The 17,070-nt window shown below is 38.6% G+C and overlaps 1 protein-coding gene across 1 annotated transcript in view; it reads left to right on the forward strand.

The window, feature by feature from the left end:
• The window catches only part of LOC122806064 (serine/threonine-protein kinase ULK3-like), a 571,755-nt gene that overhangs the window by 44,520 nt on the left and 510,165 nt on the right, over window positions 1-17,070 (forward strand). The window contains exons 2-3 of the mRNA XM_044076303.1: window positions 6,514-6,654; window positions 6,759-6,879. Of these exons, the coding sequence (XP_043932238.1) occupies window positions 6,514-6,654; window positions 6,759-6,879 (262 nt within the window). The remainder of the gene's footprint in view (window positions 1-6,513; window positions 6,655-6,758; window positions 6,880-17,070) is intronic.

A 17,070-nucleotide genomic window follows, 5' to 3' on the forward strand; every position in this document is an offset into this window, starting at 1 on the left:
GAGGTGGGAAAGGATGATAAAGTAACGGAGCTGGGAATAATTAGCCAGGAGTGTAGCAGGAGCAAAGCCAATGAGCAGGAAGGTAGCCCTTTAGAAGTAGTTTGAACTCCTGATGGTTAGGATTTTTTGAGATGGGATGAGGAAGAGTGTTCCAAACTTTGGCTGTTTTGTAAGAATAGAGGGAGTCTCCATGATAGTTGTGGGAGTGGGTAACTTTTAGCATAAGTTTGTTGGAAGATCTGAGGGACCTGGAATTGGTGCTAGGTTAGACTAGATTGGAAAGAGTAGGGCAGTTGCTGGATTGGTGGAGTATTTTGTGGGCCATGTTGATTGAGAGATAAAAGGTTAGGGAGTTATAGCCAGTTACGTTGGGAGAGAACTGTGTAGTGGTGGGTCTTGGTTTCGTATGAAGAGAGGATTGTGACATGGAACTGGCATAGTTTGGATTTTTTTGTTTCTTATAATTATTAACTTAGTTTTTGCAGCTCAGAGTGCAAGTGATGTGTGAGAAAACATGTCAAGGCTGTACGTGCATTTTTAAATTCTAGACAGTTGCAATCCCTAGTACCATTTTGAAAGAGTAGCCAGAGAATGAGCATGCATGAGCGCAGTTGTTAGTTTGTATACAAGTTACCTAACGTAAAGTCAGTAAACTTCTATAGTGATACATGTCTTTTAGCTTTTCCTGGTTAGGGGTCGCCACAGCGGATCACCGGTCCACTATTGACTGGCAGTGGATTTTTATGGTACCACGTTGCCAGCCCGGCACCCAACCTTCACGGAAGGCGTGCACACGCATGCACCTACCTGCATATCTTTAAATCTTACTTGACCGCATGAAGGACATGCAGACTCTGCACAGAAGGCACTCCTGCTGAGAATCAAAGTGAAGAACCTCTTATAAAACTGATTGAACAGAACGCACAAAGCCTCCTGTGTTGTGTCCAATGTAGGAGAGCAACGGTTTTGTTAGAGTTTAGTATTAGTTGATGTTAGGTGTTTTTCTATGTTCCAGAAAGCAGTTTGCATTTTTAGTTGAACTTCCTGGGGTGACAGGGCTGAACAGATAAGAGTAGCATCATTGGCGTACTAGACAATGGAGGCTAGTTGAGTTGCAGAACTAAGGTTGTTTGTAAATATAATAGAGGAGAGGACCAAGTATGGAACATTGGAGTACACCGACCGAGATGGGGAATGGGGATAGTCTGTTGTCCCATTTAGTAGCCTGTTGTCGATTGGAAAGATATCTATGGAGCCAGGTTAAGGATGATGAATTAAGTCCATAAGATGAGAGTTTGAGAAGTGGTTGGTGTGAAATGGTGTCGAAGGCTTTGGACATATCGAGAAATATGGCTAAGACATGCTGACCTTCATTCATGATATGATGAATGGTGTTAGTGAAAGTTATTAGAACAGTGCTAGTACTATGTTTGGGTCTAAAACCATGTTGGGAACTGGATAGGAGGTTGTGACTAAGGAAGCGGTTAAAGAGTTGATTGTGGATGCATTTTTCTAAGACTTTTGCAAAGGATGAAATGATGGCTATAGGACGGAAGTTGGTTCTTTCGAGGGGCTGCTTTTGTGGCAGGGAATGATGTGTGATATTTTCCAGAGAAATGGGACATATTGTTCTGCAGTAGAATGATTAATCAAGATAGATATGAGGTAGGCAATTGAAGGAGCTGCAATTTTTAGAAATTCATTAGGAAGTTCAGCTGCAAAACTGCAGGGTTTAAGCGTAGTTAGGAGAGTTTTTATGTAACTAGTTTGAATGGGTGTAAAAGTGAAAGGGTTGGGATTAGCTGGAGTGGGGAGGGAACAGTTAAGTGGCTGATTAGGCTGACTGCCTAGTAGAGAGATTATTGTATTTATCAAGTGAGAGTTGATTTGAGTTGCAATAGGGTCAGAGTTGTTTGAAGTGACTGGTGCTGGGGTTGGGCTATGACTGGGGCTGAAGAGATAGTTGATGCTTTGCCAGAATTCTTGGGAATTGTTTAGGTGTTTCTGCTGACAGGTGTGGAAGTAAGTTTGTTTGTCTTTTTTGATTTGTTCCTTAGCTGGATTTCATAGTTATTAATAAGCTACTAGGTTTACTTTATCTCTGATGGTCTGGTAGATTGACCAGACTTTATCTCTGTTTAAGTAGCAGTTTGGTGTCTTTGGTTTGCCAAGGTAGGCGCTTGGCTTTAGAGCGTACTTTTTCTAGTGGAGGTGAGGTTAAGTGATTTAAGGAAGGTGTTGAAGTACTGAACAGCTAGGTCTAACTGGAGGGTTTTTTAGGGGTGTCCAGTCACAATGTTGGAGTAGAAGGTTGAATGTGGTGAGGGAGAAGTTATTTTTGCTATGGATATTTTTGTAGATGATATTTGATTGTAAAGATTTTTTTTGTATAGAAAGGTTGATGAATGGTCACTGAGGGAGTCAGGAAGGTAGCCAGCTAAGTAATTTAGGTTAGGTTTGTTAGTTAATATCCAGTCTAATGTTGACTGCTTTTTGGAATGTTTATCTGTGCGATTTGGACAGATTATAGTTTGGATGAAGTTGAAGGGGTTTATGAAGTTGGAGGGGTTATTTAATGAGCAGGAGTGCCAGTCAAGGTTAAAATCACCAAGAACTATAGTTTCTTGGCTGAAATTGGTAGAAGCCCAAGAAAGTAGACTTTCAATGGTGGGAAGGTTATTTCCTGGCAGTAGATAGGTGGCTGTCATAATTATTGATTTGTTTGGGTTGATTTAAACGCGGGTAGTTAGGATTTCAGAATTGGGTAGGTCAGGAGGAGCACAGTTTATATGTACAACTTTGAGGGTGCCCTTAAACATAACAGTGACACCACCACCTTTTTTGTTTAATCTGTCAAGTCTAATGATATAGCTGATGTGATGATTCTCGGTCATTGTGGGGGCGTTAACCAGGTTTCAGTTATCGCAGCTATATCTGGTGAGTAGCTGGCTAGGGTAGCATGGAATTCACTTACTTAGAGGTTTTTTGGGATGGGGGTAGGGATGGGATGAGTAGTAGACTGATTAGAATTTGTTGTGGTGGTGGTAGAGGGAGAAGATTGTAGGTAGGGTGAGAAGTTATTGTTGGGATCTGGGTTGGGATGATGTCAGCCTGGAGTTTAATTTGTGTTGGGGAATGTAGTAGGAGTCCAAGTTTGTTAATCATTTTTATCCAAATGTTTTATTGAATTTTTCATAAACAAAACAGCAAATTCATAATGTTTTCCCATTCTAGAATAAAATAGCTTAAGAAAAAAAACTATTTGTAATATGTACAAAGGTCTGAAGTAAAATAGCAGATTACAAGTAAATTAAACAAGTTCCGTTAACACAAATGTCAGTTCAGAAGGAGTTGTGAACCATTTTCAGCATCTCAATGAGTGCTAAAACTTTTATCCAAGGATTGTTAACTATAGTCTTTGGATAAATTCTGAGTTTCTTGGTCTTAGTTTCCTTAATTGCCAGTTCTTTCACTGAAGACGGGAAATCTTCAAATGTTGGAGAGCTTTTAGTTTTCCATCTTCTGGTAAAACATTTTCTGGCGACAGCCAATATTGACCATACTAAGTATGAGTTATTCTTGTTCAGAGAATATCCTTCATTTACTTAAATTAGTTTTTTTTATTTAGTTAATGAAAATGAATCTGTGAATAATGCTTTGAGAAAATCATCAATACTGTTCCAAAAATGTTTTAGCTTAGGACAGTCATAAAAGATGTGTATCCAAGCAGCGTTAGTATATTCTGTACATCTCCAACAAGAAGCTGTGGAACAGTTAATGAATTTAACTATTTTACTTGGTGTCAGAAAAGCCCTATGAAGGTATTTCCAAGTGAAAATGCTCCAGTATTGAGACCATGAGGTGTGTTTAATGGATAACATTTTTTTTTTGTTTTTCATCTTGGGAGAAATTAAAAGAATGACCCTTGAGTATAAAATTCTAATATTTCTGGTTTACAGAAGACTTAAAAACCATTAATGTTATATAATTTTGAGATAATATTGCCTGTGGTAGATTTATTATACAAAATTTCACTTATGAAAGTTATCATCATTTGTCTTTCCTGGTAAGATGAGTTGTTAAACCTTCTTCATATATCACGGGAGTAAGTTACGAAACTTTGTAAGATTAATCAGTTCTGAGAAGGCAAATCATACTTTTTGATAAGGGCATCAGAGTCTAAAACTTTGACATCATTGATGCCAGCATATGAAATTCTTAGTTTCCCAATAATCTAGAATGTTAAGATGTATTTCAAGTTTTAGTATCGGCATTGGAGTTAACAAACTTTCTAAAAAATTAATAAGGTGATTTAATAAGTTTAATTTGGTAGGTTTGGCAATGTTATTTTGAATAATGTGACATAGGAAGATCCAGAACTTGTTAGAAAGATTATTTAGTGGGAGTTTGGCTAAAGAGGGGTTTTCTGTAAGTTGAAATGTAGTAATTTCCAGTTAGAGTGGTAACTATGGTTAATCCAGTTTAGAATGACTTTAAATATGGATGCATTTATGTATATTTCAATATCAGGGAACTTAATGCCTCCTTGCTCCCAAAGCCCAATATGATGGCTAAAAGCAATTCTGTTTCTTTAGGAAAACCAAAGGAATTTCATTAATAAATTGTTTATGCCCTTGATATATTTATTATTATAGGAGAAATTAAGAACTAGAACCACTAATATTTGATAGAGGAGACAATTTAACTAATTGCAACCTGCCCTCAAAGGTTATGAAGATGTTATTCCAATTATGTATATACTTGTTTATTAAGTTTATAATATTTTTATAGTTACAGTCCATTGTATTTTCTGTAGAATTATATAAAGTTATTCCTAGGAAGTTTAGAGAATCTGAGAGTGTGCCAGTAATAAGATTGACTGATTGTAAGTTTCCTTTTTTGTGTAAAGGCATGTGTTTGGATTTTTATTTATTAAAATGTAGGCCTGAGATCTTCTGGAAATAGTTTACCACAGAATCTAATTTTAGTAAAACTGACTGCAAGTTAATGTGAGTAAGACATTGCAAAAAACATTATCTTGGAATTATATTGTTTGTAATTATCTATACCTATGATTTCTGAATTGTCAATAATAATAATGGCAGCAAAGATTTCAATGGCTAATGCAAATAAAATGGGGGATAAGGGACATCCCTGCTTGGTACCTTTGGTTATTTGGATAAATTCAGAGGAAAATAGACCAAGTTTAACACAAGCTACATTGTTTTGATATATATTTTTAATTAAAGAGGTAAAAGAGGTGGGAAAATTGAAGTAGTGCAGCGCTTCAAACAAATATTCCCAGTTGATGGAATCAGAGGCCTTCTCTATGTCCAAACTAATCAGTAATGCTTATTCGTTTTCCTTGTTTAAGTATTCATTAAATGCTAAAATCCTTTTAATATTATTGTGTGTGTCTTTTATGTATAAAACATGATTGATCATCATGTATTATTTGCATTAATGGAAACTTCAGACTGTCTACAAAAATAGACATAAAGATTTTATAATCATTTTTTAATAATGAGATATGTCTATATGAATTAAAAAAGTGAGGATCCTTATTAGCTTTTAATATGGGTGAGATTAAAGAACATCTCCATGAAGGTAGTATAATGCCATTTGAATGGACTTCCAGTAATGTTTTATGAAATAAGGACAGTACAGATGTGGGAAACAATTTTTATATTTCTATTTTTATACCTTCCATCTCAGTGGGTTTTTTGTGTTTAGATTTATTTTTATTTTTTTAATAGCACCATAAATGCAACAGATTGTGAGAACAGTGCCTGGTTATGTATTGCAATTAAAATGGAAAAACATAAGGAACTTTGTGAAGTACCATGTAAAATCTCTGGCAGTCTGTTCCTTCACCTAAATGAGCTACTTTTCCACATACTCAATTTCTTGTCCGCTTCACTGCATTTCAGCACCATGCTAAGTCAGTGCTGTCATATTGTGACAACAGCTTAGTATCTAATCACACAAATCTCCTCTTTGGAAACTCCTCTTTCACCTTCCTTCCATCAACAGTCATTTCTTTCTGTCTGTTCTCCTCCTATCCCTCTGTTCAGCCTCTTCAGTATTATTCTGGTATCCTGGCCCATCTCTGTCCTCCCTCTGGTTTTCTTCCACTCATCCTACACACACATATTGTAGTTCTTGTTTAAAATGTTTAGTTTTACTGATGTACATTGTAAAAATGTATTTTATGTGCAGCTTTTCTCCCCAGGCCTATGATAAAAATGTGACTTGTGTCGGACTTTCTGGGTAAACAAGACTATTTCTTCACAGTCTGCTAGTTGTTTTTTTATATGAGCATGCAATAGTGCAAAGAAATACAGCTCAGAAAAAAAAAATAAATGATTGATTTTGTGAAATTGCAACCACTTTGTCATTATTAATTATCTTTTGTGGCATATTTTCTGTCAATATTGAAACACATTTGCTTTTTTAACAGCTCTTCTGCCTTGTTTCATTGTTGGTGACTGTCATAATATTGTTTTTTAACAGGTGAATCGACGGGAGGTGGTAGCAATTAAATGTGTTAGCAAGAAAACACTTAATAAGGCATCGGTGGAAAATCTTTTAACTGAGATTGAGATTCTTAAAGCAGTTCGTCATCCTCATATTGTAGAACTGAAGGATTTTCAAGTAAGTGGCACAGTTTTCAATGGCATGAACTTGAGTTTTTAGTATTTAACAATTTTTTGGGATGAGTGAGATTAATTAGCAATAAGTAGACTTTTTTATTTTAGTGGGACAGCGAAAACATTTACCTGATAATGGAGTTTTGTGCTGGAGGAGATTTTTCTCGTTTTATTCGTAGCCGCCGAAGACTTCCAGAAAATGTGGCAAAACGTTTTCTTCAGCAACTAGGTAAGAATATAGTATTTCCATGTGAACTTTGACAGATGTAATAAAAACATAAAAAAGGTAAATCAATATATTGGTACTGTGTAGTGGTCAAATTTCTTAAAGTTTAGTTAATAGATTTCTATTTATAGGTACAGTAAATTGCATCTGTGCTAATGTTTTCTTCTTGTATAGGAAACACATTTAAGGACAAAGTAAGTTAAAGTGAAATGTATTTTTTAAATGTGTTTTTGCTATATGAAAGTATGAAAAAGGTGTCTCTTCTCTTGCATATTTTAGCTGAGAGCATTTACAATCATTATTACTTCTGTCCAAAAGCCTGTTTATGAAATTGTAAGCTGTATTTTGTTAATTTTTACCCCAACTACCCGTAAGTTGCTTATTATAAAAAGAAAAATACTTCTATTTAAGGTTGTATGATTTTTAACTACTTCAAGATAGGTATGTAATACTAAGAGCTCAGAAAAAAAAGACATGATTAACTTTATGAAATTATGACAGGCCCTCTAGTCATTAAATGCCAGTGTTTTATTCACACTGAACACATTCTGGTACTTTCTAAAGTTTTCTAACAAGTAAAGAACTTAACCCAAATTTGGAATCAGTATGTAGTCGTCTGACAACTGTTCAAAAGCTTTAGTGGTGACTCTTCACTTATCTTGTAGGGTTGACATTGGAATCCCCAAATATCGGGTTGCTTAATGTTAATAGACCGCAGGACCATAATTGTGAGCTTTGAAAAAAAATTTTAAGAGCAAATAGTGCAACAGAATCACCCTAGAGAGTCATATCGGCTGTAGATGGTCAGCCATTACCTCCAGCTAGTTATACAAGTTACATATAAAGATACTACAGAAGCAGAGAAAACAAAGAGCATATGCGGGTACTGATATTGTATTGGACATGGTCCTCACTACTTCGGTAACGATTTAGCTGTGTTTAGTAAGCCCAGCTGTTAGGTAGGGAGAGGGGAATGAGTTGTTGAGCCCCAGCTTTCCCATCTCAGGATAGGGTATAACAGGAACTCTGCTGTATCAGCACTTCTTGCTGGAGGCCAGGAGATGTGTGCCCAGTGTGGAGGCCCTGACTCTGCATCTTCTGCATGCAGTGCCATGCTGATCTTCCCAAGCTTTTCATGTAGAAGTCTAACTTACATTACAGGATGGTATTGGAAGGCACAAGTCCTTTCTGAATTTTTGTATCTGAGAAAATCAGAGTTTCTCTCAATACAAATATTAGAGTATGATGGCTGCATGTGAACATAGGGGTTGGGGGGGGGGATTAGGGGCCGATAAATTATTTAAAATTTGCAAACAGTTGGGTTAAACAACTTTTGTTTGTTATTGTTGGCTTTTTGTAGGTAAATGAATTAACTGTATAAAAAAAGGGAAATTATTCAAATTCCATTTTAATTAAAATAATGAATTTGAACTGGAATGCAAACCAAAATTTTACATGAGGGGTAGGAAACAATGGTTGCTGCTTTTCAGAAAAAGTGAAATTCTCCTACACATTTGTAAAGAATATAGCTTCACTCTTGACAATGTTTGCACTAGTTGTCATCACATTTGTATAGTATGTAGCAGTGTTTTCCATCTTAATGAAAATAATTTTCTTCTTGCATGTTTAAGTATCCTAAGTAATTTTTAAATTACTTTATATCTAAATTTGATGCAGTTTTGAAATGTTACCACACTACTTATATAGGTAAAGGATTGCCATATGCTTAGTGATTAACAAAGGCAAAATTAGCATGTGTATTTTGGCAGCCTCATTTCCAGCATTGGTTTCTTTTATATTTCAACAAGTAAAGCAAAGTAAAGAAAACAAAATTCTTAATATTTCATTATGTTTTCCATGTTTGATTAATGTTCCGAGTAAGAATTATTGAATCAGATGTTTTGTATCATAGTAATAAAATATTTTTTGCTATTTTATGATGATTATAGCGCACACATCTGACAGTTGTGGGTATGCTGAGTAATGATTGTATCAAATTTTAGGCAGGGTGAATTTGTGACATTTATCACTATATTTATGTACAAGAGCAATTTTAAAAGTTGCTAATAGTAGTTTGAATTATTATTTAAGTGTTTCATATCAATGTACACTGAAATTCATTAGCAGGTATCAGTTATAGTAATTTAACATATTTGCTTAGTTACATTTCTGGGAATTTAAGAATGTTGACTACCACATTGTAAGCTAACAAGTGACTCAATACAGAGCCATGAGAAATGCCATTATAAACTGTCTAGCATTCTGAATGATTATCTATAGTGAGGATGGTTAAATCCTCATCCTTTATCTAAGACATATTTGCAGTTGCTTTGTTTGTTCTGTTTTTCCTGGTGAGGGTCTCAGTAGCAGCTGACTAAGCAAGATAGCCCAAACTTCTCTTTCGTTAGCAATCCCTGGAAGCTCTCCTCACCCCGGCGAATGCTGACATCTGTGCAGTTACTGAAACATGGTTCAAAGTCATGGAAAGCGCTCAGGCAGTGCATGGCCATAATGCCTTTCCAATGAACATGAAAGAGCAAAAGGCGAAGGCGTATCTATCTACATAAAGAATAAGCATACCTCAAGGTTGGTTAAATAATATGACATGCTTGGGCTAATCCATGTCCAACCACCCATGTAAAAACTATTAACATATTCTTGCTAGCTACAGGTCCCCTACCATGATCTAGGGAGGCCATACATCATACCTGAAGTTACTAGAATCACTCACCATCCAGCCAAATACCATAGTCATGGATGATTTTAACTAGTGCTCCATTAATTGGGAGGTATACATGACCACTAACATGTAGGCCCAAAGATTTCTTGACTTTGTAAATTGAAATAATTTGAAGCAGCTAGTGAGGGAACAAATATCCTGGATCTGGTACTCACAAATATGAAAGAGTGCTGCACCCTGCTTCCCATTGTGATGTCCTTACTGGTAAGATCAGATTACAAAGCAGTCTCCATTGAAATAAAGGTAAAACTGGTCCCCCCACCTCACCCCAAAAACATTACAAGCTCTGCCAAATCCAGAAAACACAGAAACCTATGCAGAGGCATACACAATAACCTTGTATGACCATATAAACCACTGTAGAAACGGCAGTACCAGAAAGAAATAAACCCAGGTCAGACTGCAAAAACAAGCCAATCTGGTGGATCACTGGTATTAATAGATTATACAACAAAAGAAAGAAAATCCTGTCAAGTAAGAGGGAGTGTGGACAACAGAACAAAAAGGCCCTCAGTCTAAACAAGTGAATCAGGGAACTAGTCAAGTCTCTGAAAGCAGACTTTGAGGTAAAAAAAATAGCCTCCATAGCTAAGGATAACCATAAGGCATTTTTCAGTTATGTCCGCAATCTTAAGGGCAGCACTCAACTACATGTGGAATTAGTTGTAAATGGCATCACCTATACCCTGTCAGAAGATATAGCAAATCTGCTGACTGACAAATTTGGCTCAAATTTTACCTCCTCATCACCCCCAGTTCTCTTTCAAGAAATACCCTCCATCAATCCACCGTTCATTATCGCTAAATAACAGGTTGCCACTGTGCTCTCTAAGGCTAAAAACGTGGCTTCAGTCGGGTCTGATAGTGTACCAGGTTGCCTCGTAAACAGCTTAAATCATGACTTATCAGGTCCATTAGAATCTCCTGTTTAACCACAGCTCTAGACTGGCATTGTCTAGTTAGAGTGGAGGACAGTAACAGTCATTCCTATACATAAATTGTGACCATCTACTGACCCAGGAAATTACAGACCCATAAGATTGACTAGTCTTATGTAAGACAATAGAAAGAATAATCATGGACCTGATAAATAATGACATAGGAAACCACCAAACACTGGACCTTGCCCAGTCTGGCTTTGTCAAGGACACGTCATGCCTGCTGAATCTGGTGGATTTCTTTGAGAAAGTCACAAGGCCTCAACGTGGCCAAGGTATTTGACACATTTCCCAACTTTGGTATTATAAATGAACTCACAAAATTGGGCATAAATCCCTACATCACCAGATAGCCAGTTGGCTCACATACTGGACACGTGGTTAAAGTGGGTGAATCCATGTCCAGCGAGAAGCCAGTTGCTAGTGGAGTGCCACTGGGCTCAATGCTGGGACATCTCCTCTTCAAAATGCAGTTCTCTGAAGTCAAGGCTAATGTGAAAGGCCTCTGGATGACAACTGCAAGCTGGTGGCAATTATTGAATACCCCAACTGTGTAGATGTCTTTCAGGAGGGTCTAGATCAGACAAATGATTGGTGCCAGAACCATAAGCTAAAACAAAATGTGAAAAAATGCGTGATCATACCTTTTGGGAAATCAAATACCCGTACAACTTACAACATCAGTAGCACACCATTAAGAGTAGACTCTAAAGTGAGAGATCTAGGTACACTAATAGTAGCCTGAACTTTGATCACCATGAGTTCACAGTGGTGAGGAAGCCCTTCTATGTTGCACATCTTATAAAGGTATGGCATCCAGATCCAAGGAAATTGTAGTCACGCTGTACTCAACCCTCATTAGACCAATAGAGTGCAGTGCACCATTTGTCAAGTACTTGACTAGGCATTTAAAGCAGCTGGAGCGAACTTAGAGGTTCCTCTCAAAAATAATACAAGGTGTAAACAGCATGTCCTGTGTGGATAGACTGAAAATCCTATCCCTTTTATTGTGTCTCCTACCAACTATTAAGGGGTGACCTATGCCTGATCTCCAGTGCACTTAACAAATCCAGCCCTGATGGAGCTGGTAAACATCTGCAAGTCAAACAGCATGAGGGTGACCTGATCTAGGGATCTAAGCATAGTCGGCGACTCAAACAAAACATGCTGGAGAGACAGATGTGTGTCTCTGAGATTGCCCCTTCTTTGGAACAGGCTTCCTATTCACATTTTGCAGAGCCCTTCTATGGCTCTCTTCAAATGCAGTTTGGACCAATGGATGGGGAACTGCAGATTTACACCTGTGGTACTGCCTTTCTCCCTTATGAAGAGGAGCAGTCAGTAAGATACTCAAGGCATAGGAACAAATCCATGCCATCCTCTTGCCCCTAGGGGCCATATATTGGGTACAGTTGGGTTATATTGGCTAGGCTTGTAAGGGCTCTTAAGCTGTTAGGTTCATGCGAGATTACTAAGCTGTTAAGTAGCTGCAGTAGCCAGTTGATGTGGCATGTTGTACAGTAAATCATTGCCTTTCACAGTAGTGCTGAATGCAGTCACATTCAGTTTATATGCATGTGTCATTGGAGTCATTAGCATATCATTGTAATGAGGGGATCTGCTGCTTCACAAGATACCATTGTCAGGATCTTGCTAGTATCGCCAGTGTGGGTGGGGTAAGGTAGGGCACGGTAGCAGGTTTTTCAACACTATAAGGAACTTTCTTCCCAGAAGGGCTTTCTTGACTTGCAGTGGAGATGTGTTTTGGGAGGGGGTTACAGCCAGTGTTAGCATGTTGCTGCTCAGTGCTGTGTGCTGTGTGCTGTGCAACATGCCAGCAAGAGAAGGGGATAGCTGTAGCCACAGCAATTTTAGCAGTTGCTTGTAAGCTACTGCATTCTGTCCCTTAAACTATGGAATCCAGCACAGACAATACTGCTGTGATTTTTTTTTTGTCAATGGCACAAAAACATTCGCAGAGGCTCTCAATAATCTGTTCAAGCAACAGAGACCTTCAAAGCAGAAACGCAAGCAACCTCCACCCCCCAACACAACCTAAATGACACATAGCCCACAGACTCAGTGTGCCACTCAACTACAGCCAATGAGGCAAAACAACGTACCCAACACACTAGTCATAGGTGACTCTATAGTCAGGCACACTGATTTCCCACTCGCTAGGCTAAACAAGGAGAAGGTTACTGTCAGCTGCCTGTCGGGTGCCAGGATCCGACACATAACCCAAGCACTCGGGTCACTCCACAACAAGTACAAATATGACTCTGTCATTGTCCATGTTGGTGTGAATGACCTGACGACCTCCTGGACTACATGAAAGGAGACATGGAAGAGCTCTCTGATCTTGTAGCCCAGGCAGGTATGACCCTAGCCCTGAGTAGCATCCTGCCATCGCCCAGAATGATACTGCAGTACAAGGACAAAATGATTGACTTCAACAATTGGCTAAGCGTCTGGTGACATTCTAATCACAACTACGCAGGTAAAAGCTGCACACTCTAAAGCCAAAAACACAGCATCCGTGGGACGGGACAACATCCCATGCTGCGTTTTACACGAACTTCAGAATGAACTGGCTGCCCACCTAAGCACCATGTTCAATCATAGTCTTACATCAGGCTTTGTGCCCACTGAATGCCGCACAGCAACAGTTATCCCACTCCACAAAGGGGGCGCCACCACTGATCCTGGGAAATATCGCCCTATTATTCTGACGAGCCTGGTCTGTAAGGCCATGGAACGTATCATCATGGAACTCATAAATAAAGACATTGATAACCTCCAAACTCTGGATCCCACCCAGTTCGGGTTTGTAAAAGACAGATCATGCCTCCTGAACCTGATCGACTTCTTTGAGGCAGTCACCAAAGCCGTAGACGAGGGTAAGGTGGTTCACACAGCCTATCTTGACCTTGCCAAGGCTTTTGACACCATCCCCCATTCTGGAATTATATCTAAACTCACTAAACAAGGTATAAATCCTTGTGTCACAAGATGGGTTGCCAATTGGCTCACTGACAGAACCCACACTATAAAAGTTGCGGACTCCAAATCTGACTTAAGCCAGTGACAAGTGGAGTACCACAGGGTTCAGTCCTGGGACCTCTCCTGTTTGGTATCTACTTCTCTGAAGTACAGGCTAACACAGAAGGCCTTTGGCTAATGAAGTTCGCAGATTGCAAACTAGGAGCCATAGTTGAGTCCCCAAATGATGTGGACATCTTACAGAAGGGCCTCACTGAGACAGATGCCTGGTGTCAGAACCATGGCCTCAAGCTCAGTGTCAAAAAGTGCATTGTCATCCCCTTTGGTAAAAACTCTGCACCCATGAACTACCACATAGGCAGCAGTCTACTTAACGCTGAATGTGTGATGAGACCTTGGGACCCAGGTGGACAGTAGTCTCTCCATTGTTAATCACATCGCCACAGTAGTCAGGAAATCCTTCGACATGGCACACCGTCACAAAAGGGTTCGCATCTAGGAAGAGAGGTCATTGTTTCCCCTATACTCAAAACTCATTAGACCCATTATAGAGTACAGCGCCCCTTTTAGAATGTACCTCACAAGACATCTGCAGCAGCTGGAAAGGCCACAGAAGTACCTCACAAAGAGGATTACTGGCCTCAAACAGATGCCCTACACTGACAGTCTCAAAAACTCTAGCTTTACTCTGTAGCTATTGCCTACTCCAAGGTGATCTCTGCCTAACATATAAAGCTATGTTAAACCCAGAGCTGTTGGACATGCTTCTCCTAAAGAAATCCCAGTCCCTTCGAGCTACATGCTCTAGGGACCTAAATCTTGTCACCACAATAAACAGGACATGCTGGAGGGATATATTCCTGTCACAGAGACTTCCCATAGTGTGGAACAAGCTACCCATCTATGTCAAGCAAAGTTCCTCTTTAGCACTCTTCAAGAAAAATCTTGATAAGTGGATGGAAAATAGGAAATGCACCCCGGGGATCACTTCTGTGGCTCTGCTTGACAGGCCACAAGCCGCCCTGCACCCCCCCTTCATAAATATACCAACTCCGAGACCGCACTACAGTGGGAAAAGGATATGTTTCCTTATCCCCACCACCGTGCTGCTTGCTAGGAAACACTTTCAGCTTTTTGATTTTCACCATTTGTGTTTCGCTGTGTGAGCATCGACCTTTATGTGTCGATGTACATACATTCGCGTTTTAGATCTTTTGGGTTTCTAATATGTAACCTATGTATGTATGTAATTTCTGCAATTGACATGGCTGTTCAGGAATGGTTGTCTGCCTCACACTCAGTGAGTGCCAGGATAATATCCAATTGTTCCATATCCCCGAGTAGAATAAAGTGATTATTATTAAATGTGTACAAACTCTTTGTATGCGTAGAGGTGTATTTCTTGGACAAACACAGCACTGTGTGTGTGTGTGTGTGTGTGTGTGTGTGTGTGTGTGTGTGTGTGTGTGTGTGTGTGTGTGTGTGTGTGTGTGTGTGTATGGTTAGATATATGCACTCACATATTCATATGAACAAATAGTATCTTAAATGATTATTCATAACACCTAGAGTGCTTTGTTTTGGTATGTGATATTTCTAAAGGTGGTAAAAGATTGTAAAAAAGCTTATAGTGTATTTTTTAAGGATTTTGCAATTGACATATGCTATTATAAGTTGCGTTTTGTTGATTCTGTATTATTCATTTTGGTGTTTTAGCAACCACCTTCAATACAGAGTTATGTGTCAGACTTTCCTTCTTAAAATAAGTGTTTAAGCAGGCTATCGTAGATATTCCTTTTTAGGTGGCATCTTCTGAATAAGTGCCAGCAAGACAAAAAAAAATCAGGTGTTGATCATGACAAAGGGTCTCTTTGTCCCCTTTTCCCTTCCTCTTTTTCTAGGGCACCCTGGTTCTCTAGACTGAATAAAAGGTTTCTTCACAGAATATTGAGAGCCTCTAAACACAAGGTAGTGCTGACTCCCATGACTGAGGTAGCCTAGTCACAGAGTAATAGGGATTCATTGCTGCAGCAGTCAGTCCCACATTTGGCTGCCCGCTGGGGGCAGGTTGTCTGAGTTTGCTCCAGCTTGGAGGACCATCATCTCAGGATAGTTCATCCAGAATGGCCTGCCTAATATCTTCCTTACAGAATCTCTGGACATGGCTATTGATGGTCTCATCTGTTACATCTTCACCCAGAAAGGGAAAGTGGACAGATGACTTCTGCCCTATCTTGAATCTCACTGACTTCATTCAGCAATCTTATTTGTTGTATCATTTTTCAGAATGAGGATCATCCATGAGGTCATGACTCTGCTGCTGTAGGACACCTCAGAAGAGTTGTTTGACAGGATCTATGCCTTTTGACACATCTCTACTTGGAGTCCACCATGTAAGCTTTTTTTATTCTGGCCACAATCCACACCTTTCAAGCAGATTACGAAATTCGGTTTTTGAACCCCCCCCCCTTTTGGTCATCTTTTGGTTGACAAATCTTGCAGAGGCCTCCTGGTCATATGCTGAATGGCAAGCATGATGTCTCTAAATTAGGTCCCTTATCCTATGAAGATCATTCCTCTGCCTTTTGGTTCCTGCAGGAACATGGTCGAATCAAGTCTTCTTTGGAGCAGCGTTGTAAAAGATTTGTTTATTCAAAGGTGAACAAGACTATAATCTCTTTTTGTAAAGCTATTTCGTACCATCCTCATAAATACCTTAATTTAGTTTTAACTAAAGAAATAACATATGCTACAAATTTTTGAACTCTGAAGTAACTGCTCGTTCATGTCTTATGTTTGTTTACGTGTGCCTCTTTCTTTATAGTACTGTTTGTTATATATCCTTATATCTCTACTAAGTCTGTTCCTGCTGTATTGTTTTTGTTTTTGCTGTAAAAACTTTCACATTTTTATCTATTTTTTTTGTATTTATTTTTAGTATCTTTTGATTTCTATTTTCAGTATTTTTAAATTATTATTAATCTTCCTTCTGTAAACTATAATTCTTATAGTACGAGCCTGTGTATCGAAATTTTGTGCAGTGACACACACTTTTTCCTCTGTGTTGATCTGTATGACAATAAAGTTTACTTTGACTTTGACATAAATTATACTAGTTGATAGTGTTTACATCAGAAACTGTTTTTATTTAGTACTAAAACATGATTGAGCCTTCCATTTTCTAAAGATCCCACTTCCAGTTGTTTTATCTCTGTTACTATATTCACTACTTTTAGTGCAGTTGTTTTAGACTTTGATTTCCATTTTCTAGTAATTGCTTTTTTGGCAGCCACCATAATAATATGTCTAGGCAATTCCGATTCTGTATCATAGCTCAAAAAACATAATTTCCTTGGTTATACCTATTTGCTCACCTAGTATTTTTGATAGAATAGTCTGCAGGGAATTTTTAAAGTCTGCCATCTCCTTACAGGCACAGAAAATATGTTCCAAATTGGCTGTTTCTTCTCCGTCGCACCTCCAACATTTGATATCTACCTGAGGATAAATTAT

This window comes from Protopterus annectens, chromosome 7.part0, assembly GCF_019279795.1.
Source record: "Protopterus annectens isolate FY-2018-M chromosome 7.part0, PAN1.0, whole genome shotgun sequence".
Classification (NCBI taxonomy): Eukaryota; Metazoa; Chordata; order Ceratodontiformes; family Protopteridae; genus Protopterus; species Protopterus annectens.